This window comes from Capricornis sumatraensis, chromosome 20 (assembly GCF_032405125.1).
Source record: "Capricornis sumatraensis isolate serow.1 chromosome 20, serow.2, whole genome shotgun sequence".
Lineage (NCBI taxonomy): Eukaryota > Metazoa > Chordata > Mammalia > Artiodactyla > Bovidae > Capricornis > Capricornis sumatraensis.
Window position 1 is genome coordinate 63,049,790 of NC_091088.1, and position 23,563 is coordinate 63,073,352.

The window sequence follows — 23,563 nt, forward strand, 5'->3', positions numbered from 1 at the left end:
AGAGTACATCAAGAGAAATGTTGGGCTGGATGCATCACAAGCTGGAATCAAGATCACAAGAAGAAATAGCAACAACCTCAGATATGCAGATGATATCAGTCTAATGGCAGAAAGCCAAGAGGAACTAAAGAGCCTCCTGCTGAGGGTGAAAGAGGAGAGTTGAAAAGCTGGCTTAAAACTCAACATTCAGAAAATGTAGATCATGGCATCCATTCCCATCACTTTACGGCAAATAGATGGGAAAAAAAATAGAAACAATGAGAAACTTTATTTTCTTGGGCTCCAGAATCACTGTAGATGGGGACTGCAGCCATGAAATTAAAAGACACTTGCTCTTTGGAAGAAAAGCTATGACAAACCTAGACAGTGTATTAAAAAGCAAAGACATCACTTTGCCAACAAAGGTCTGTATAGTCAAAGCTGGTCTTTCCAGTAGTAAAGAATGCCCAAGAATTGATGCTTTTGAACTGTGGTGTTGGAGAAGACTCTTGAGAGTCCTTTGGACTGCAAGAAGATCAGTCAGTCAACCCTAAAGGAAATCAGTCCTGAATATTCATTAGAAGGACTGATGCTGAAGCTGAAGCTCCAATACTTTGGCCACCTGATCTGAAGAGCCGACTCATTGGAAAAGACCCTGATGCTGGGAAAAGCTGAGAGCGGGAGGAGAAGGGGGCAACAGAGGATGAGATGGTTGGATGGCATCTTCAACTCAATGAGTTTGCAAAAAGTCCAGGAGACAGTGAAGGACAGGGAAGCCTGGTGTGCTGCAGTCCATGGGTTGCAAAGTTGTACATGAATTAGTAACTGAACAATAACAACAAAGGGGAAAGTATAGTTACTTGGGAAAATGCCAGCAACTCCAATTGGGCAGAATTTTCAGGTGATTTTTCCATTATCAGAAGCGTAACCTAGAAAAGTGGGCAATAGTGGCCATAAAGTCACAATGAGGCAGATTTCAGGAAATGGAGAGTGGTTCAGAGTGAGGATCTGAAGCAAAAAATCTGAAATGACCCTCCTCATTTATGATAACATGAAGCATTTCAGGGTCATGGGAAGGATAGGAGTTAGAAAGGAACTGCAAGGAGCAGGAATAACACAAAAGTAACATCAAAATAACTCAGGTCTACAAATTGATGATTTCACAAGGAAATACCTTTCAGACAAAAAGGGAATGGGAATGCTTGGGAAGTGAAACAAGAATGAAAGATCTGGGGTGAACCCCAAGACTGGTAATGAGGCAGGAGATAAATAGACCTCAGGATGAGCAGCTGGAGTTTGTCTCCTGTGAATAGATACTCCAAAACCATGGCACGTCCTCTCTGTTGGGAGAAGCTCAGAGGTGGGGTGCAGTCACTGCCGGAGAGGCTGCACAATGCAAAGAGAGGGGAAGAAATAAATACGCTGGATTTTACATTTTCTTCCTTGATGTATTTTTTAAAGAGAAAGCAGGATGGTTTAATTTGTAGAGCCTAGTTATTTGTTCTTGATTACAGCATTCAACATGTAAATTCAAGTCACCTCTCGGTACAGAAAGGGCCCTCTTCTACTTTCTTGGGACAGTTAATCCAAAATATACGGAATGTTTCATGAGTTTGTGTGTCATTCTTGCATGGGGCCATGCTAATCTTCTCTGAATCATTCTGATTTTAATATCTGTGCTGCTGAATCGCAAGCACTTCTTCCTTGATTTTAATCTCCAGCATTTGACTAACTAACTGAAACTAGTGGGAGGCCAGCTAATAAAGATATCTGGAAAATGTAGCCTGCAGGGGTAAATCCCATTAGGTCAGAGCAGTGTAGGGGAGGGACCAGGACACTGGCCAAGGACTGATCTGTACATCCACCCATCCTCTCCCATGGGTCCAGTTCAGGAGACCAGACATGAAACTGGACAGAGGTTATTCCTGGCTGAGAAAAGTCAGCAAGTATGACCTGATACACAGACGTGAGCTGTAGTGAGGGAAGTACCCAGGAGACAGAGACTCTGTCCCTCTGAGCTTCTGTGTTTGGCCTCTCGCCATGGCCAGAAGAGAGAGAGTGTTACAGTCCACAAACCCAACCATGCAACTCTTGCTGTTCAGTTGATCAGTCATGTCCAACTCTTTGCGACCGCATGGACTGAAGCATGCCAGGATTCCCTGTCCTTCACTATCTCCTGGAGATTTTGCAAACTCATGTCTATTGAGGTGGTGATGCCATCCAACCATCTGATTCTCTGTTGCCCCCTTCTCCTCCCACTCTCAGCTTTTCCCAGCAGCAGGGTCTTTTCCAATGAGTCAGCTCTTCACATCAGGTGGCCAAAGTATTGGAGCTTCAGCTTCAGCATCAGTCCTTCCAATGAATGTTTAGGGTTGATTTTCTTTAGAATTGACTGGTTTGATTTTCTTGCTGTCCAAGGAACTCTCAAGAGTCTTCTCCAACACCACAGTTCTAAAGTCTCAATTCTTCGGTGCTCAGCCTTCTTTATGGTCCAATGTTCACATCTGTACATGACTACTGGAAAAACCATAGCTTTGACTACAGCTCCTCCAGGACCCTCCAATTCTGTGGGGAATTGTAAGAGGAGGTTATGGGCTAGGACTACAGGGAATTCACCCTAGGGAAGACAGACAAGGCCAGCCTCCCTTGGGATTTGGGGGCTTAGGTGTAGATCACCTGAGGAAGAGCTTGCTCACCTAGATTCAGATGATCCACAGGTGAGTATGAAGCTGGCCCCAAGAGGATCCCTTTAAGCAGAGTCAAACCCAGGGGCTATAAAACACCTTGCTCTACAGATATAATAGTCATCTGAGCAAGAAGAGAGAATGAAATGGAAGAAACAACTGTGTTGAGAAGTGGTCTTGGATTTTCAAGGCACAGACAATAATCCTAAAAGGCAAAAGAAAAGGAGTGGGTATGGAAGTGTGGAGGGCAGAGGCGAAGAGAGGAAACCTTGGCAAGATTTCATGTAAATATAAATCCAATTAAATATAAACAAAATTGTGTTTGTGTGCATATGTGTATACATTATAATACATACATCATCGATCTAAATAAACCTAGGAAGCAATGAGCAGGCAGAAAGCACTTATTTGGGATCAAAGACTTGCAATTTGGGGCACACAAATTCAGGGAGCAACCAAACTGTGTCCCACATGGGAGTAAAAGTCAGGGGGTTTTAAAAGCAAAGAAGGGAGATTTGCATTACAGAGAATTTTCACTGGAGTTGGAGGCAGGATCTAGTGTTGGCTGAACATGCTTGACTGCTAAGGCTATAACTAGAGGGTGGAAAAAGTTCGTTGTTGTGACAAGTCGCAGGTGTTCTTGCAGAGTTCTTGAAATATCTGTGGTTGGCCCAGTTGAAAAGTTCAAGATTCCACCTGGGTGGGGATGTGTATAAGGTCCACCCCCTTAATGGCCTCCTAGCTCCATTAAGGAAAAAAACACTCTTGACATAAGTGACTCCATTTTTTTTCACATTTCACAACATCATATATATTCTCAGAGTTGGAAATGCCAGAATGATAAGCAAATAGTTAAAAGCTTTAAAAACATAAGTTCAACTTTATTTATATAAGTAAACAAATTTATTTATACACTTAAATTTTTAATATTTATATATTTATATGAACTATATTTATATAGTTCAACTATATAAAACAAAAAACATTTACCTTGGATAGGTAAATGAAATCAGAAGACAAGAATAAGCCAGGAGAATATATTTACTTTGGATAGCAAATCCAAGGTAAATGAAATCAGAAGACAAGGACAAGCCAGGAGAATATATTCATAATCCTACTATAGACTAATGATTGTAGTTCCTATATAAAAGAATTATCTAAATTTTTAAGAAAGAAATATACACTAATAATCATGAGACATATATGAACAGCCATTGAATGGCAGAATGGTGGAAAAGATTGTTGTTGCTCAGTCATGTCTGACTCTTTGTGATCCCATGAATTACAGCATGCCAGGCTTTTCTATCCTTCACTGTCTCCCAAAGTTTACTCATACTCATGTCCATTGAGTCAGTGATGCCACCCAACTATCTCATTCTCTGTCATCCCTTTCTCCTCCCGCCCTCAATCTTTCCCAGCATCAGGGTCTTTCCAATGAATAGGCTCTTCACATCAGGTGGCCAAAGTATTGGAACTTCAGCATCACCATCAGTCCTTCCAATGAATATTCAGGGTTGGCAGAACAGATTAGAATGGAAAGTAGTAATCATTATGAAACCTACTTAAAAATACTTCACTTTCATGTCTATAATGAGAAATTCTAGTTAAAACTATAATGGGTACATTTTTCATTGGTAAGAGAGAAAGATCCAAATCAGTGCTAATGCACACTGCTGTTGAGGTCGGAGAGAAGCAGAGATGAGTCACATTATAGGGGATGGTGATGCAAATTGGTACAACCTCCTGGAGAGTCATTTGGCCACACTCTATTCTATCAACACTGGTAATGTATGTGCCCTCTGACTGAGGAATTCAAATTCACACAGACATTTTAGCAGACAGGCATACCTTGGGGATAGTTCAAGTTCACAATAAAGCAAATACCTCAATAAAGTGAGGCAAACAATATTTTTTATTTTTCCGGTGCATTAAAGTTATGATTACACTATATTTTTACATCACACAGTGCAGTGAGTGTGCCATAGCAATATGTCTCTGAAAAAAAAAATGTACAGGGCTTCCCTGGTGGCTTGGTAGTAAAAAATCCCCCTGCCAATGCAGAAAATGCGGGTTCTTATCTCTAGTTCAGGAAGATCCCACGTGTCACAGAGCAACTAAGCCTGAGCACCACAACTACTATGACTGTGCTCTAGAGCCCAGCAGCTGCAATTACTAAGCCCATATACCACAACTACTTAAGTCCACACACCAAGAGCCCATGCTCCGCAAGAAGAGAAGCCATTGCAATGAGAGAAGTGCAAACACCACAATGAGAAAATAGCCCTTGCTCACCTCAACACCTCAAGGGCTGTTGCTGCAGTCCTTGAAGCAACAAAGACACAGTAGTGCCAAAAATTAATGAAAATAAATATTTTTTAATGTACAAAGCTTAATTCAAAAATACTTTTTTGCTAAAATATGCTAACCATCATTTGAGCCTTCAGAGATTTGTAATCTTTTTAATAGTAACATCAAAGATCACTATCACAGATCACCATAAAAATATAATAATAGTAAAAGTTGAAATACTGCAAGAAATACCAAAATGGGACTCAGAGACATGAAGTGAGCAAATGCTGTTGGAAAAATGGCGCTAACAGACTTGCTCTACACTGGGCTGCCCCAAACCTTCAACTTGTTTTTTTTTAAAAAAAGCGGGGAGCAATATCTGTGAAGCACAATGAAGTCAAGAACAGTAAAATGAGAAATGCCTTAGGCCTCTAAAAAATCACCTCATTAACGTCACACAAGGTTCTTTAAAGGCTCTCATTACTAAGGAAATCACGAAGCTTTTAGGAGTTCTCTGCCAAGTTCTGCACCTTTGGGCTCCTGACAGATCTGACTCCCTGGGTAGTCTTGACAGGGAGGAGGCCAGATAGTGAGAAAGGGGCTTTAAATCAGTGTGAAAAGTACAGAGAAAGGATATTTTTCAGACTATGCAATGCTATTTTTCTCCTAGAACTCTATCTACACACCTCTTTAATTGGTCCCTCGCCAATGGGAAACAACACCAAGACTTCAACTCTGTAACGATTGCCTAGTGCGTTCCCTGGCTGTACGGAATGGAGAGTTTTTGAAAATGGCGTCCGCCTTCATATAATCCTTATGGGCGCGGCCATGTTGTTCTCTCGATACCGTCCCTGAAGGAAAATGAACCGCGGAATAGACCAACGGACTTCATACGCCATGATAACTATTGGCAGACAGTGGCTTCCAAGGTGCTAGTAAGCATGAGCAACATTCACAAACACAGCCTCCCAAATCCTGACAGGAATTCGAATCGGAAGTGGCCCAGAGCGGCCATTTCGCTTCTGTTGTCAACTCTTCTACCCTGTGAATCGCCTGTGGGATGCTGAGGTGATTTGGAACATTAGCAATGGGGAATCCGCTTGGTGTGAGTGATGTTGGGAATTGGGGGCCGAGTGATGGGGGTCTGTGGAATGAGTGATGTCGGGTCTGCGGAGTGAGTGGTGGGGTGCTTAGTGATGGGAGCTAGAGTAAGTGGGGTTTTCTAATGTAATGCTTGGCTCGTTGATTTTCACTCTTTCTTGCCTTACTTCCGTATGTATATAAGTATTTTTGTAACTTGAATTCCAAGTGTACTTTAATATCAGATTTCATATTGTTGGCCCATGAAATTTGTTTATATGATAGTGAACATGGGTCTTAAGAGGGCCTTGGTATTGGTACTGGGAACCACTTGGGGAAGTGATCTTGGGGGACTGTAGGAGGCAATGACTGGGAGCAGGAGCTTTGAGGGTCACATTGTAACACACTCAAGGGAGACAGTGATTGAGGGTGGATCTGTGAAACCAGTAAAGTGTTTGGGGTGCTAAGGGCAGCATTTGGGAACCAGTTGATGGGAGACCTAGTGGGCCAGTGATGGAGGTTTGTGAAGCTGATTGATTTGCTTTCTGGGCAGTGAGAGTTGTCCTTTGGAAATGAACGAGAGGGTCAGTGTTGGTCTCAACTTGGGTCTCTGTGGACATGGTTAAGGATAAGTGATTGGGTGTTGAGCAAATCAATGATAGTTTCTTCCTGGGGTGCATTATTTGGAACCCTATATTGGGGGTTATCTAATGGTGATTGGGAGTCCTAGTACATGTCTGCAGGTTTTCCAAGTGAAGATGGGATTCCATACATTGAATTTGAATTTTGTCAGAAAAGGTTGAGCTGTCTGTATTATGGATGGGCACTGAAATGTCCAGAACCTCAGTTCCAGACATGGGCTACTTGAAGCCTAAGCTTTCTGAAGGCAACAGGAAATGTAAACAGTGCTTCTGGAAATTGACTATGTAGAAGACCACATGGGATAGTGGCAACTGTGTGCAGTTTAAAATGAGGCAGACCTGGGATGCCTCAGAATTCCCTTTGGAGACTGAGCGACCTTAAGGCAAATTAGGTAACAGCAGTCAGCTTCAGTTTTCCTCATCCACGAAATGGGTATGAAAGTGAAAGTCGCTCGGTTCGACTCTTTCCCACCCCATGAATTATACAGTCCATGGAATTCTCTAGGCCAGAATACAGGAATGGGTAGCCTTTCCCTTCTCCGGGGATCTTCCAACCCAGGAGTTGAACCAGGGTCTCCTGCATTGCAGGCGGATTCTTTATCAACTGAGCTACCAGGGAAGCCCCAAATGGGTATAATAATGATATTTAGCTGACAGGGTGGTATGAGAATTACTCAAGGTATCTGATACCTGACTTAGCAACTTGCTGATTTTTCTTCAGCAAATAAAATAATTTTTATTTTATTTTGTTTATCATGTGCCTAGCAGGTTCTGAGGACTTGACAAACCTCATCTCATGGAAGTTTCTCAGTGCCTATGATAAATACCTTCCTCTTCATTTTGGAAACTGCCAGTAAAATAATCTCTCTTCTCATAGTTAAAAGGTGTGTCAGAGCTGCACTTAAACCTTCATGAACTTTAATCCAAATCTTTTCCATCTTTTCTTATTTTTTACCTCAATAGATAGATTCCTGAGTTTTGTTTACCCTCATGTTGTGAACACAGTGACTTTCACCTAATGGCCCTCAGAAATTCCTGTGGCATGGATATTAGATGAGTAACGATGTGGTTACTGCCTTTCCAGGATTTCCAGTGTCCCTCCAGAGCCCCTGGGTCAGGCCACATCACGGAGACTGCAGGATCTCCCTACACAGCTCAAGTTGACTCTTCCCAGCAGCTCTGATTGGAGCCCTCTGATGCCCACCCAGCTGCAGGCTCCTGGGAAGAGTAGAGTTGTCAGCAAGAGAGACCAAGAATTGAAGCCCAGAAGGGACATGCTTGCTGATGCGAATTTGCCCCAGAGGCCCCAGGTCTTGGGTTTAGAGGAGCAGGATGTATCGTGTGAGGTAAGCAGTAGCCATCCCCACCCCAGGGGCAGTTCTCCGTAACTTGAGGGCAGACACAGGAAGCAGCCGACTCTGGACTCCCTGTGTCAAGACAATGTGGATTCTCCTGCGGAGAGCAGAGCACTGATAGCTAACGTTTCCTCATCCACAGGCACTGTGTCTTATAGAGGAAACTGAACTGACTGATGCAGGAGGATGTGTAGGAGAAGAGGGTTGGCCCTGGGGCAAAGGAAGAAGAAACCGTAGCTCCAGCCACAGGCCAGGAAATGCTGACTCCTTCCTGCTCAGCACAGGCATCCTTCACCCATATGTTCATCCTCCATCCACTGCTGGGTCTTTGCATTGTTTCAGCTGATCCCCACCTGACTCCTCCTCACTGGAGATTGGCTGGTTTCTCCTGTCCTCAGAATTTACAGTCACAGAGCAAGAACTAGTTTTTAAGGACCGTGTGGTTTTCCCTCTTTTAAAAGATGAATAAAAGTGCCCAGGAATAATGTAGATATTGATATTTGATATTTTGGAGTGAGGAAGCAGGGTTCTTGGTTATACTCAAGATTTCCTGAAATTCCAAGTTGTTCTGTGTATTTCATGACCTTTCATGTGTTTTTAAAATAAGAATGACCCACTCTAAGGACCTCATTGAATACTGTGTATCTCCAAATACAGACACATTTTGAGGTTCTGAGGGTTAGGACTTCAGCATGTGAATGAGTGCGGGTGGGGAGTGGCACATTTCAGCCCATAATAGTGGCAAACACTGCCTTGTAGAAAAATGTATTTCATTTTGTGCTGGAGTTGGCTGAATTTTAAGAGCGCTTCTTGTTCAGCTAAGGTATTAAGATGCATGATATTGGGTTGGCCAAAAAGTTTGTTAAGGAACATATAGCAACCACAAACTTTTTGGCCAACCTAATCCTTATTAGCTTTGTTCTTACTTTAATATTTTAAATATTGTTTTCTTGCCCTGATTATGATTTCATACAATATGAAGCAGGTAGTTAGTGGGAAGCCATATATATCATGGCGAAGTCATTAAGAACACACCCCTGTATGTAAGTTCACCAATGATGACTAATTCTCATTGAGCTGGGGTATGTTGTTATAGGGGTTAGTGTCTTTCGAGGATGTGACCATGGACTTCAGCAGGGAGGAGTGGCAGCAACTGGACCCTGCCCAGAGACACCTGTACCAGGATGTGATGCTGGAGATCTACAGCCACTTTTTCTCCGTGGGTGAGCACACCTGACCTGGGACTCTTGGATGGGCCTCCATGAGATGTCCCTCCTTCTTGTGGCATGAAGTGGGACATCTGAAGAATGTAATCAGTTTGTCCTGGGCTTGTCCTAAATTGTTCATTCCTCTTGGTCATCTTTGAATGTTACTTTGTTCCTAATGAAAGATGTGTCAATGAAAGAAAGCTTCATTGAATAACCCCTGGAGCCCAGTGTATGTCTGCACGCTAAGTCACTTTAGTTGTGTCAGGCTCTTTTTGACCCTATGAACTATAGCCCATCAGGCTCCTTTGTCCATGGGATTCTCCAGGCAGAATACTAGAGTGGGTTGCCAAGCCCAATACCACATCCTAATGCAATATCCTTTCTTATTCACAGGGTATCACATTCCCAACCCAGAGATCATTTTCAGGATTGAAGAAGGAAAGGAACCATGGATGAGGGAGACTGAAGTCCCATGTCAGAGGTATCACGGTGAGTGACTGTCAAGTCCTGTAGATCCATGAGGGGCCATGTTCAACCTACCACACTTATCCATTCCCCAATGGTGGACACACGTTATTTCCTACTCCTTAGAACTAATGCTGCCATACATTATTTTGTAATATATGGCATTAAGGCTAATGCTGCCATACATTATTCTGTAAATGTTCCATAGGGGCCAACAAAAGAATTAATCAGAGGTGAATAGTCAAGAGGGATTGCCTGATCACTGGATATGACTACACTTAATCCAGCTATTAATCATTTTTACATCTTGCTTGCCAACATATATTTATCAAATTTCTCATTTATGGCCCATGTTATGATAGAGCTGTTTTCATTTTTCTGGGAACAGAGCATCTCATCATATCTGTTATCTGATTGGATTTTCCGTCTGTATGTTGCTTTTGTCATCTCATTTTATCCCTTTGTGGAATTTCCTGAAGGCCTTTTTTCTTATTTGTCCTTTGAACTCATTTTTTTTCTGCACTGAATCCTTCTTCTTTATCCCTGATTGTGGTGCCTCCAACTTGGGCCCCTGTACTTCCCTCTGGTCATCCCTTCATAGAGGAATTAAAGGACCCGTCTATTCTCAACACTTAAGGCCTAAATTTTTTTCCCCTGATGATCCTTTATCAGTGCCTCCAGTCCCCATGCCTAAACCATGTTCTCTTATTTAGCTTCATGGTGGACAGTTCCTGTGGGGTGTCTCATTTCCTTTATTTTAAGGATATCAGAAATTGGAATCATTACACACATCAGAAATTCTTCTCACCTTATACATTTTGTCCAGAAGATTCTTCTGTTTCTTGACTCTCCCATCTTAGTCTTCTAACTTGTTATTTTAGAAATTCTACTATATACATATTTTTAAAAGCACAGTTTAGTTGACTCTTTTTCTTAACTCCAGGGGTATCACCATAAACCAGCTATTTTCTCATGCTTGGGTTATTTTGTTCCTAATGGGATTTGTGGATTCCCAGTCATCATGAGTTTAGTCAAGATGACATTGATAGATTACCCCAAAGATTGATTTATTTCTTTTTCTCAAATTTTAATGCTATATATATATATATATACACACACACACATACACATACATACCTACTAATAATGGTAAAAATAAAGAGCATTCTCATTTTTTAAAAAAAGTGATAGATGACTGAGGTTTGGGAACAGGACAAGGGTCTGGGATACAGTTAACCCAAGTGATTGAAAGGGAAAAGAAAACAAGATGTGACGGTCTTAACCATACTCAGTATTTAAATCTCTGATAGGATAAAGTAATAGTAAAATTCAGCCACCTTTTTAAAAAGAATCTGTTGTGTCTTATGTTCTTACTAGTAAACTGGATATGATCAGTGACTCCTGTTCTTAACCAAAAAATGGTATATTGAGTAGCATAAAGCTGAAAGTTATAACAAAGAGACCAAAGTCCAGTATAATAATTTCCAGAATAATTCTCCCCCTATAAAACACTTCTAAAAGTCAGTTCAGCAGGACGCCTTATGTTTTGTATTCATTCAGGTGTTGAAGTTTTTCTCTTGTCATTGCAGTACCATCTTTTATGATGCTGTCAATCTTTGGGAATGAGCGTATTGCAACCAAAGCCAGGTTCTACTAGGCAGAAAAGGGGTGGAGGGTACTGAGAAACTGTGATGTGTTTCTCTGGCTAGAACTGGTGCACAATGTTGTATGCCCATTTCGTCAGCAAAAACAGTCTCACCGTCACATATCACTGCAAAGGAAATTGTGAGTCATTACATGGCCTGGCTGCCATGTGCCTGGCCACAGTTAACCTTTGTGGAAGAGGGTGAAACAGATTCTAGAGGACAGCCTGTTTGTCCAGTCTTCCAGTTTACCTTTCTTGGGATATGTACATGTCTAAGTTCAGGGAAACAAACTTCAGTTTCATAGAAATGAGAGTTTGAGTATAGGTATTCTTTCACTGCTTGGCTATGTCAGGATTGATGCTTTAATAGTCTATCAGAGGACGTCTAGGGCTGAATGATTTTGGTATTGTTTCCAACAAGTAGGAGGAAGCTGGGAGATTAATCACAATGTAGATCTTTAACGAAAACCTATACAGATGGTCCCAGACTTGTGATGGTTCAATTTACAATTTTTCAACTTTATAATGTTGCGAAAGTCATACACATTTAGTACAAACTATACTTTGAATTGTAAATTTTGATCTTTTCCGAGGCTAGTGATATACAGTACTATACTCTCCTGATGCCAGACTCCCAGTCAGCCACATGATCATAAGGGGAATCAACCAATACTCTTACTACCCTTCTGTAACCAGATAACCACTTTTTTTTTTTCACTTTTAGTACAGTATTCAATAAACTGCATGAGATATTCAACACTGTATTATAAAATAGGTCTTTTGTTAGATGCTTTGGCCCAACCTTAGGCTAACACTGGAGAAGGAAATGGCAACCCACTCCAGTATTCTTGCCTGGAGAATCCCATGGACAGAGGAGCTTGGTGGGCTACAGTCCACGGGTTGCAAAGAGTCGGACACGACTAAGTGACTTCACTTTCACTTTCACTTAGGCTAACATAAGTCTTCTAAGCACATTTAAAGTAGGCTGGGTTAAGCTTTGTTTAGTAGGTTAGGTGTATTGAATTCATTTCTGATTTATGATATTTTAAACTTACGATGGACTTATCAGGACATAACCTCATTGTAAGTTGAGAAAACTCTGAACCCCTCCTTCAAGCTCTGGCTATGCACAGATGCTGCCCTATGACACTCTTGTCTCTTTTATCCTGTAGTCATTCTGCTAGGTCTGGGTATCTAGATCACCTGCATGAGTGGGGTCAGGTTGCCTTTGTTAAACTCTTAACTTTCCCCACAGCTGAGCAAAGTAATTTTGGTTAATTATTTAACCATTGTATTTCCTTTGTTTCATGTGGAAAACCAGGATAATAAGTAGTTACCTCCTGGGATTGTTTTGGGGATTGAATGAGTTTATGTGTGCATCACATAGAACATTGCCTAGCAAATGCTAAGTGCTATACAGCTAAGTGCCTGACATATAGTAAGGGCTGTGTAACTGTTTTCTCTCATGATCACCATCAGCAAGACCATTGGTATATGACTCAGCAGTTTCTCCATGCATAATCTCAGTCAGCTCCATGTGACTTCTCCTCTATCCTTTGCTAATTGTTCACTGTATCTATTTCATCTTGTTCTCCTTCTAGAAGGGGAGTTTGAGCTTGAAACCCCACAACAGGAAATTTCTGAAGAAGCTTCATTTCACAATGAGATGATGGGTGGAGTCACAAGAGATGGTTCATGGTGTTCCATTTTAGAAGAACTGTGGAAACAAGCTGACCAAACAGAGAGGGATCTGAAAAATCAAAATAAACCTTCACATCATGGGGCTTTCTTCAATAAGAAAACACTGAACACAGAGAGGGACTGTGATTACAAGTACCCTGGAAAAGTCATTCAGGCAAGGCCCCACCTTATTTCTTCACAAAAGGGACCTCATAAACGTTGCTCAGTTGCAAAAAGGTTGAAGCCTAACCTAGAAGCAACTCGTCAAAATCAAAGCAGTACCACAAAACACCTTGATGATATGGTTGGATCTGGTCAGCCAGTTATCCATAGCTCTTCCAGTCCCAGCTGCAAGAATACTCACACAGGAGAGAACTTCCGTGAAGGTAATATATGTACAAAAGCCTTCAGCCAGAAACAGTTATTCACACAACATCAAGTTCATACTCAGGAAAAAGCAGATAAGTGTACTGAATGTGGGAGGGACTTCACCCACAAGTCACACCTGCTTGAGCAACAGAGATTCCATAGTGTAGAAAACCTCCAGGAATGTGGTAAATGTGGGAAAGCCTTCACCTCACAACCAAAACTCGGGTTCTGTGTGACAGATCATACAGGTAACATACCGTATATATGTAAGGAATGTGGAAAAGTCTTCATTCAGAGGCCAGAACTGGTTACACACCAGAAGACTCATACTAGAAAAAAGCCCCATAAATGCCATGAATGTGGAAAAACTTTCTTCCAGATGTTATCTCTCTTCAGACATCAAAGAACTCATACAAGAGAAAAACTCTATGAATGCAGTGAATGTGGGAAAGGCTTCTCCCAGAATTCAACTCTCAGTATACATCAGAAAATCCACACTGGCGAGCGACAGTATGTATGCAGTGAATGTGGGAAGGCCTTCACCCAGAAATCAACACTCAGCTTGCACCAGAGAATCCATTCAGGGGAGAAGTCTTATGTGTGTATTGAATGTGGCCAGGCCTTTATCCAGAAGGCGCACCTGATTGTACATCAGAGAAGTCACACTGGAGAGAAGCCTTATCAGTGTCACAGCTGTGGGAAATCCTTCATTTCCAAGTCACAACTTGATATACATCATCGAATCCACACTGGGGAGAAACCGTATGAATGCAGTGACTGTGGGAAGACCTTTACCCAAAAGTCACACCTCAACATACACCAGAAAATTCACACTGGAGAAAGACACCATGTGTGCAGTGAATGCGGGAAGGCCTTCAACCAGAAGTCAATCCTCAGCATGCATCAGCGAATTCACACTGGAGAGAAGCCTTACAAATGCAGTGACTGTGGGAAGGCCTTTACTTCCAAGTCACAGTTCAGAGAGCATCAGCGGATCCACACAGGAGAGAAACCCTACGTATGTGCTGCATGTGGGAAGGCTTTCAATGGTAGATCAAATTTCCATAAACATCAGTTGACTCACAATAGAGAGAGAACGTTTGCCTGTTACAAGTGTGGGACCACTTTCGTCGAGAAATCAGAGTTAATCACACATCAGAGAACACATATTGGAGAGAAACCTTATGAATGCTGTGACTGCGGGAAATCCTTCAGTAGGAAACCACAACTCAAAGTGCATCAACGAATTCACACAGGAGAGAGACCTTATGTGTGTTCCAAGTGCGGGAAGAGCTTCAACAACAGGTCAAATTTTAATAAACACCAGACAACTCACACCAGAGATAAATCTTATAAAAGCAGTTAACCTGTGCAAGGCTTTACTCAGAAGTCAATTCCTAGTATGCATAAACATCATAAACATCAATGAAACTAACTGAATTTCTTGAAGAAGGCAGATATAATCATAGAATTCATGCTTCAGAAAAACTCTAGGGATGCACTGCATGTCTCCAAGTTACACATATTTTATGTGAGGGAAATAACTCAGGAAAGAACTTTTAAGAATGAGTGGAAATGTCTATATTTGTACTAGCTTCATTAAAAGTTATAAAATTCATTTGAGGAAGAAACCCTAATACATTGAGAAAAGAGTTTCTGTAGAGTAAGACAGATTGTTACCAGATTATTTACAGGAAAATTTGTGGGAATTTAATGATAACCCTGTTTAATGTGGAATATAATTATTTTTAGGCTGCCAGCAAACTAAATGATGACTTGGCAATATTATGTATATGTGTGTGTATCTGTATACTTATGTATGTATGTATATTTATATCTGCAGGTCAGTGTGTACACACACACACACATACACACATATACTCAATTCTGTAGTTTTTGTTACAGAATTCACTGTGTAACCAGAGGTGCTGACTATATTTTTTAAAAAGAACCTAACAATTGTTTAATCATATTTACTCCCTATTGAATTTACATCCTGAAGTCGCACAATTAATAATTATTAATTTCTTTATGTACACAGACAGATGAATGTACTTTTTTTGGTAAATGCATAAATGTGATTCTGATATAGTGTAGTTTTTCTCTTCTTTCATGATTAATTCAGCTCTACTCTCCCCTTTCCACCTCCACCATCTATGGCGAACCTTTTAGTATGGAGTCTTTTATATGTTTATACAGGCTCCTAATCATCTATGTCAGGAGTCAGCAAACTGTCCATCAGCCAAATCTGGGTGGCCACACGTTTTTTAAATAAAGTTTTATTAGAACACAGCCATGTTCATTTGTTTGTGTGATGTCTGTGGCTGCTTTTATGCTCCAGTGGCCGAGCTGAGTAGTTGTGGCAAAGGCCATATGGCCTGCAAACTGAGGTATTTACCCTCCAGCTCAGAGAGAAGTCTGCCAGTACTTGTTATTCCCACACACTATGCTCATAAGCGTACACCTATATAGGTACTCTTCCCTCTTTGTTTTGTAAATATCAAATCATATCACATAGCTTGTGCAGTTTTCTTTTCAGTCTACAACACAGCTGTTCAGTGACTGCATCAGTATTCTATCAGTATGAGGACATGCTGTAATTTATTCAACTACCCTCATTTTTTTTTTTTTTGCCATACCCAGGTTCTTAGTTCTCTGATCAGGGATCAAACCTGTATCCTCTGCATTGGGAATTTAGAGTCTTAACTGCTGGACTGCCAGGGAAGTCTCCATGTATCTTATTTTTCTTTCCTACTCCCCTCTTTTTTTTTTTTCTGCTATAAGAAAGAAGTAGAACAGCATACTTTCTAAGTAGACAGGCCCAGAAGCCAGGTTCCTGTGCATCGGTGCCTGCTTAGTCATGTCTGCCTCTTTGCAACCCCATGGACTGTAGCCCATCACGCTCTTCTGTCCATGGGATTTCTCAAGCAAGAATACTGCAGTGGGTTGCCATTTCCTCCTCCAGGAGATCTCCCTGACCCAGAGGTCAAACCTGCACCTCCTGTGTCTCCTGAATTGGTAGGTGGATTCTTTTTTATTTTTAATTGAAGAAGAACTGATTTGCAATATTGTGTTGTACTCTGCGATACATCAACATGAATCAGCTATAGGTATACATATGCCCACTCCCTCTTAAATCTCCCTCCCACCTCTCACCCCATCCCACTGCTCTAGGTTGTCACAGAGCACAGGTCTAGCTTCCTGAGTCATACAGCAAATTCCCACTGGCTATCTGTTTTACACATTGTAATGTATATGTTTCCACACTGCTCTCTCCATTTGTCCCACCCACTCCTTCCTCCATTGTGTCTACAAGTCTGTTTATGTCTGCAACTTCATTGCTGCCCTGCAAATGGGTTCATCAGTACCATCTTTCTGGATGCCATATATATGCATTAATGTACAAAGTTTGTTTTTCTCTTACTTCACTCTGTATAATAGGCTCTAGGTTCACCCACCTCATTAGAATGGACTCAAATACATTCCCTTTTATGGATGAATAATATTTCACTGTATATATGAATCACAGCTTTTTTTATCCATTCGTCACATCTAGGTCGCTCCCATGTCCTAGCTATTGTAAATAGTGCTGCAATGAACACTGGGATACATGTATCTTTTTCAATTATGGTTTTCTCGGCATATATGCCCAGTAGTGGGATTGTTGGGTCATGTGGTAGTTTCATTCCTAGTTTTTGTATTTTTTTAAGGAATCTCTATACTATTTTCCATAATGGCTGTATCAGTTTATATTCTGACAGGTGGACTCTTTACCATTGAGCCACCTGGGAAGCCCTTGGGTTCCTTACTTGATTCTATATCAATCAAGCAAGATGTTAATCTGACCCTGGTTTTCAAAAGGAAGATGACAGTAGTGCTACCCCCACAAGTCCCTGTGAGAAATAAACAGGTGAATAAGCATTAAGCACTTTGTATGGAAAGAACCACAGCATGGTCAATTTGAGTGGGGATCTGTGTGACCAAATGAATGGCAATGAAAGAATGGGGATTAGAGATGGCAGAGAGGAGAAGCCAGTAAAATAAAGCCTCCTTTAACAAGAAACTAGGTGGGATGGTTGAGGGGATTCTTTCCAGGCTCCAGAAACCCGTTAGCCTGGGGGCTTCTGGAATTAAGGGGTCGATGTCCATGGTGAGGTTGGTGTAGAGGGGCCACAGCTCCTTGGAGAGCAGCCTGTATCCTGGCGAGTTTGCAGCATTGTGCTGCCACTTCCGGCGGATCTAGGCCAGAAGGCCAGGACTGGAGGGACTGAGGGGGCAGCCATGCAAGCTGAGGGCTTGGGAACAGGTCCAGGACTAGCTACCCCTGCCCCACACCCTGACTCACCCCTGGGAGCTCTGCTTGCAGCTGGGGTCCTGCCCCTCCTCCAGCATGTGGTATTGGCCAAAGAGCAGATGAAGCCATAAGAGCGTCCCGCTGAGTTGCACCCTTACAGGGGAGAGGGCGTGAGGCCAGATGCCTGTCTCCTTTGATAAGGTCCCCATCCACCCCCGGCTCCTCAGGCCAGAGTGGCTTGTGTCTCCCGCAATCCAACAGAGCTCACATTCCCACTCAGTCTTGGGCACCCCGTGGCCCCCACACCACGGAGGGGCCTGCTGCCCTGAGCGAGGCTCCCTACAGCAGTGCCCCCTACCTGGTAGTGATGTCGCTGTCCTCCTGATTCCTGCCCCAGCTGGTGTTGGGGAAGCCACTGATCCTCAGGGAGTGAATGGGGCACAGGGCAAACACCCCTCCATGGTAGCCTCGGTAGGGCAGCCTACAGAGGCAGGGAGAGTTGGAAGCACAGGGCATTTCAGGCAATGGGCCCTGACCCTTTGCTAGCCAGGAGCACAGGGTTTATTTCTGGGTCAGCCACTCCCTACTCTCTCCCTTGGTAACCTCTCCCTGACCCCTAGGATGTCCCTGTGCCTGATCCTGGGGCAGCCCTGCCCCTTGAGATGACCCCTCGTGTAACCCTGGAAATCCCCTCCCGGAATCATCTGACAGGCCCATCTTGTGACCCCCAAGATGGTCCCTCCTGTTTTAAGTTCTCCTCTGACCTCTGTTACAACTTCTCTGCCTACCACTTTATTAAATGCATCCTGACCCCCACTGATAACTAATCCCACTCTCATTTGATACCCACACCCAGGAGGAAGCTTCTCCCCATCTATAAGGCCTTTCCCCAGGCCTCTTCATCCTCTCCATCATCGGCCCCAGGGATCAGGGCCTGGACTGTACAGATGGGCAGGGCCTGGCCAAGAGTTCCCCCCACAGGAGGTCCCCTCCTTCCACCTACTTGTTGTTGAACTTGTCGATGGCCATGGAACAGGGGCAGGGAAGATGTCGCAGATGCAGAGGTTGTGGTCATCCTCTGGGAGATTCACATTGTGGAAAAAGACATGGTCCCAGTCCTCCTCCTGCATGGCCTCCCAGAACCGCACATTGCACAGCTTGCCCCGGTTGAAGGTGGTGGTGTTCACCTGGGGTGGATGGAGATACTCACCACAGGTAGTGGTGTCCCTGCCACTTGCCAGGCCCATCCTCTCTCACCTGTCCAAGTGCCATTCTCCTGCCTGGAACCCCTTCTTATTCCCTAGATCCCCACCCCCATCCTCGGCAGACTCAGCATCTTCAGTTTCTCAGCTCTCCCTTACTGGCCATTTTCAAAGTTCTCAAGGATCATCACCTTCAAGGGGTCATCTGAGGGAGGCAGAGGTCAGGAGAGACTGGGGACCGCCTGTGTTTCTCTTTCTGCTCCTGCCAGACAAAGACTAGGTCTGATGCTCAGGATATGCCATTCCTCCTTGTCCTCCTCTATCATCATCTTCTTCATCACCATCTTAACTATAACCATCATCACTTATCATTACCATGATATTCATCATCAGCATCACCACCATTATCACTATCTTCATCATCTTCAACATCATTAGCAGTCACCTATCCTCCATCATCACTGTTACCAACATCATCATCATGACCACCACCACCATCAAAACCATCACCACCACCACCACCATCGTCATCATCACTGTCACTTATTAAGCAGCTACAATGTGCCAGGCACTGGCCTCATTGCTTTACACTCATTATCTCAATGAACCTTTGACTCATGAATGAGAAAACAGTAGCACAGAGAGCAGATTCCCCATTTATACATAGTAATACTGAAGAACAGTGTTGAATGAATGGATATATGGATGGAGAGATGAAGACTGGTCCCAACCTCACACCACACAAGTAGTAATGGGCAAGACCAAGATTCAAACAGGCGTCTAACAGACTTCAGACCCAGCGCTTTACTTTACCCCTTGGGTTGCTGCCCAATCCAACAAGCCTTGGTCTCACAGACCCAGACTCAGTGGGATGAGCCCTTCCCTTAGTCAGCTACCCAAGCAGATCGCAGACTAAGCCAGTCTAGACCAAACATATAGCCCTTGGTTCTGGTCTTCACCAGTCCAAGTTCTTCTTGACTCATCAATCCTACGCCCTGGATACTCTCTGGCCCAGACACTCTCAGCTCAGACACTGACGACTCCAGCCCTGACTCTTCAAGCCCAGGCTCAGAGCCCTCTGGCCTCTTGCTCCTGTGCCTCCTCATTCCTGCTGCACCTGGTTCACCACGTAGATGGCACAGTGCAGTCGCTGGCACCGTAGGAAGGAGTGCAGGTGGGAGAGCAGCCAGGCCTGCCCATAGTAGGGCACCACTACTGCCGCGTGGGGCCATGCCCAGCAGGGACCTATCCCAGAAACCCCCATTACTCAGGTATACTGGGTTAAATCATGTCCCCCCACAAATTCACTCCCACCTGGAACTTCAGTACATGATCTTGTTTGGAAATAGAGGTTTTGCAGATGTCACTGGTTAAAATGCAGGAAGGTGAGGCTGCAGCAGTGGTGGTTCTGGTAGAGGAATGCCCCCACCAGCAGCAACTGCACCCCCAGAAATAACAGCAGCACCCCCCTCTGCTGTACCATTCTGGGGAAGAAAGCGAAAGGTCATTCCTCCCGTCTTGTAAGCCCTTTACTTCAGCCCTGGGGGGGGCTCCATCCCTGTCCCCTGCTCCCATCTTTCCCCACCTGGCTCTGAACACTGCAGAGAGGCAGAACAAGAGAGACTTGCCGAAGCCACTCAAGGTCACACCACCTGCTCTGAGGACCTGCCGTGCACCCACCTCCAGCCTCATCACTCCTACCTTTTGGGCACACTGGATGCTGGCTTGGTGCTCCTTTGGCTAAGTGATTAATGTCTCTCGGGCTCAATGTTCTTGTCTGTAAAAAGGGACTTACAGCTTGTTGTTCAAGGACCTGCAATGTGAATAAATCAAGGGGTTGGACTGGACTCAGCATTTTCCCAGGACAGAGTCAGGTTCTCTCACATCTCCAGCATCCTAAAAGGAAGGGACCTACTCCACTCCTGCTCATCCTGGGTGAGCCCTCTCCCCTCTGCCACCAGAGGCACCAAGTAGCCCCTCATGGCTCCCGTAGCCCATTATCTCCCTCACCCATCATCTGATCATCATAGATTGTGACTGTCCATGTCAGCTGCCCCCATTAGACGTGGGGCTTGCTAAGAGCAGACTTCAGGACTGACTCAGTTCTAGGTGCCCAGCATTTCCACATACAAGAGGCCCCGAGAAGCGAATGAATGAGTGAACCAATGAATGAGATGCTATTCTCCACCTGGTAAACTCCTGCTCATCTTTCATGTTCTCCGCATCCAGGGACTCTTCTCTAAGTCCCTCACTCCTGTCTACTCGTCAGGACTCTCCTAGTCCCTGGCATCTCCGCTGCCACAGCTCTGGTAAGCAGACCCGGACTGATCCAAATCCACTCTCTCCCCCTCACCAGCCTGGGAGCTCTGGGAGGGTGGCCCTGGGCATGACTCATCTCTGGGCCCCAGCATCATCCATCGTCCTGGTCACTAAATGGGCGAGTGTATTTTTAGATGAACTAGAAAATGATCTCTGTCAGAGGCATGCTCCAGACCAAATCTCAAAGGTGGGGCAAGACAGAATATGATCAGGGATAGAAAATCCTTCAACTTTGGAGCATTAAGGAAACAAGAATCCAATTTCTGTAGCAAAGTGGGACAGGTATAAGGTGGAATTTCTTGCAGCCTTTCAGCTGGAAAGGCAGCTTTTAAAGGAGCATTGTGGACTTGCCTTGTGGTACAGTGGGCAAGAATCCTCCTGCCAATGCAGGGAGAGGAACAGGTTCGATCTCTGCTCTGGGGAGATGCCACATGCTGCAGAGGAATTAAAGCCCATGCACCAAAACTACTGAGCCTGTGCTCCACCCTGGAGCCACAACTACTGAAGCCTGTGCTCCACAAGAGAGGCCACTGCAATGAGAAGCCCCAGCATCACAACTAGAGAGCAGCACCCACTCACTGCAACCAGAGAAAAGCCCGCTTGCAGCAATGGAAGACCCAGTGCAGCCAAAAATAAATAAAGCAGCACTGTTTCAGAGAATACCACCCAGGCTTTGAGTGGCACAGCTAGATTTAGACACCCCTCTTTTAAGCAAAATGAGAACTAAGACCCCACAGTTATGGTGGAAATACATCCCATTCACACACAGAAGAGATTCAACAGTCAAGAAGCGTGTTAGTTACTCAGTCGTGTCCGACTCTTTGGGACTCCATGAACCGTAGCCCACCAGGCTCCTCTGTCCATGGGATTCTCCAGGCAAGGATACTGGAGTGGGTTGCCATGCCCTCTCCATCAACAGGCAAGAAACACTGAAGGAACTTCAGCTGGATTTGGTGCGGTCCTTCAGGGACCAAGACCAGTCTTTGAAATACCCTGGTAGAGTTGGCCCAGCAGCAATTTATGGACGCGTTTGCTGGGATGAAAATAGCAGGGCTTGTCATAATCCCTATATCCTAGATGGGAATGCTGTGGGTGCGGACCAGGCCTGAGTCATGTCACAGGGGCTGGTGTCCAGCTGCTCTGAACAGGAGGTGCCAACAAAGCCTCAGTGGTGATATTTCCTGTTCTAAGGCAGGGAGTCGGTGAGCTTGGAGGAGTGAAGTCTCAGGTGGGGTGCGTCCTCTCAGGAGCATGATATTTCATGCAGGAGTCGGATGCATAACGTGGTTTCCGGGGAGCCACCAACAGAGTAAGTGTGTTAGTTACACATGTCAATTACACATCACATTGGTTACAGAGTGCGGATGCCCAGACTCTCATTCCCATCCTCCTCGTGCTGGGATGGGAAAGGCAGCTGCTATTCGAGTGATCTGTCTCTCAAAAAATCCGGTAAAAATGACCCTTGATTTTACAGGATACATGGGAGGCATGTATTTTAGACTGAGAGTTTTATAGATCTCAAGCGATTGTTTTCTTACTTCTGTTTTACAATTAATCTCTATTGTACCCACAGTGTTTGTGACTTAGTGCCACACACTAGTACTGTATTTGGGGCCCGTGAAGGCCAAAGTTTCAGTTCAGTTCAGTTGCTCAGTCATGTCCGACTCTTTGCGACCCCATGAATTGCAGCACGCCAGGCCTCCCTGTCCACCACCATCTCCCAGAGTTCACTCAGACTCACATCCATCGAGTCAGTGATGCCATCCAGTCATCTCATCCTCTGTCGTCCCCTTCTCCTCCTGCCCCAATCCCTCCCAGCATCAGTCTTTTCCAATGAGTCAACTCTTCGCATGAGGTGGCCAAAGTACTGGAGTTTCAGCTTTAGCATCATTCCTTCCAAAGAAATCCCAGGGCTGATCTCCTTCAGAATGGACTGGTTGGATCTCCTTGCAGTCCAAGGGACTCTCAAGAGTCTTCTCCAACACCACAGTTCTAAAGCATCAATTCTTCAGCGCTCAGCCTTCTTCACAGTCCAACTCTCACATCCATAGATGACCACAGGAAAAACCATAGCCTTGACTAGACGGACCTTAGTCAGCAAAATAATGTCTCTGCTTTTGAATATGCTATCTAGGTTGGTCATAACTTTTCTTCCAAGGAGTAAGCGTCTTTTAATTTCATGGCTGCAGTCACCATCTGCAGTGATTTTGGAGCCCCCCAAAATAAAGTCTGACACTGTTTGTCCACTGTTTCCCCATCTATTTTCCATGAAGTGATGGGACCAGATGCCATGATCTTCGTTTTCTGAATGTTGAGCTTTAAGCCAACTTTTTCACTCTCCTCTTTCACTTTC

General features: G+C 44.1%; 1 protein-coding gene and 1 non-coding gene across 4 annotated transcripts; one reads left to right on the forward strand and one right to left on the reverse strand.

Moving 5' to 3' along the window:
* Window positions 1-1,568: 1,568 nt before the first annotated feature.
* Window positions 1,569-1,676, reverse strand: LOC138097286 (U6 spliceosomal RNA). Its single transcript, XR_011146485.1, has one exon. It is a non-coding gene; the product is annotated as a U6 spliceosomal RNA (small nuclear RNA).
* A 6,090-nt stretch (window positions 1,677-7,766) lies between these two features.
* Window positions 7,767-14,841, forward strand: ZNF175 (zinc finger protein 175). 3 transcript variants are annotated; one of them, XM_068992095.1, is made up of 5 exons: window position 8,026; window positions 9,132-9,251; window positions 9,630-9,725; window positions 12,948-14,357; window positions 14,526-14,841. In XM_068992095.1, coding segments are annotated over exons 1-5 (1,863 nt in total). In that variant the 3' UTR covers window positions 14,762-14,841. The 3 variants fall into 3 exon arrangements, with proteins under 3 accessions (XP_068848194.1, XP_068848193.1, XP_068848196.1); XM_068992093.1 differs by having other exon boundaries at window positions 7,767-8,026; window positions 12,948-14,841; XM_068992092.1 differs by lacking the exon at window position 8,026 and adding an exon at window positions 7,767-8,019 and having other exon boundaries at window positions 9,125-9,251; window positions 12,948-14,841.
* The last annotated feature ends 8,722 nt before the right edge of the window (window positions 14,842-23,563 follow it).

What these genes read in the sequence shown, in the direction of transcription:
- ZNF175 (XM_068992093.1), top strand. Translation starts at nt 7,870, where the DNA reads ATGCCCACCCAGCTGCAGGCTCCTGGGAAGAGTAGAGTTGTCAGCAAG. An exon ending in TGTATCGTGTGAGGTAAGCA is followed by an intron (nt 8,027 to 9,131) that starts GTAGCCATCCCC and finishes TATAGGGGTTAG; the next exon opens with TGTCTTTCGAGGATGTGACC. An exon ending in CAGCCACTTTTTCTCCGTGG is followed by an intron (nt 9,252 to 9,629) that starts GTGAGCACACCT and finishes TCTTATTCACAG; the next exon opens with GGTATCACATTCCCAACCCA.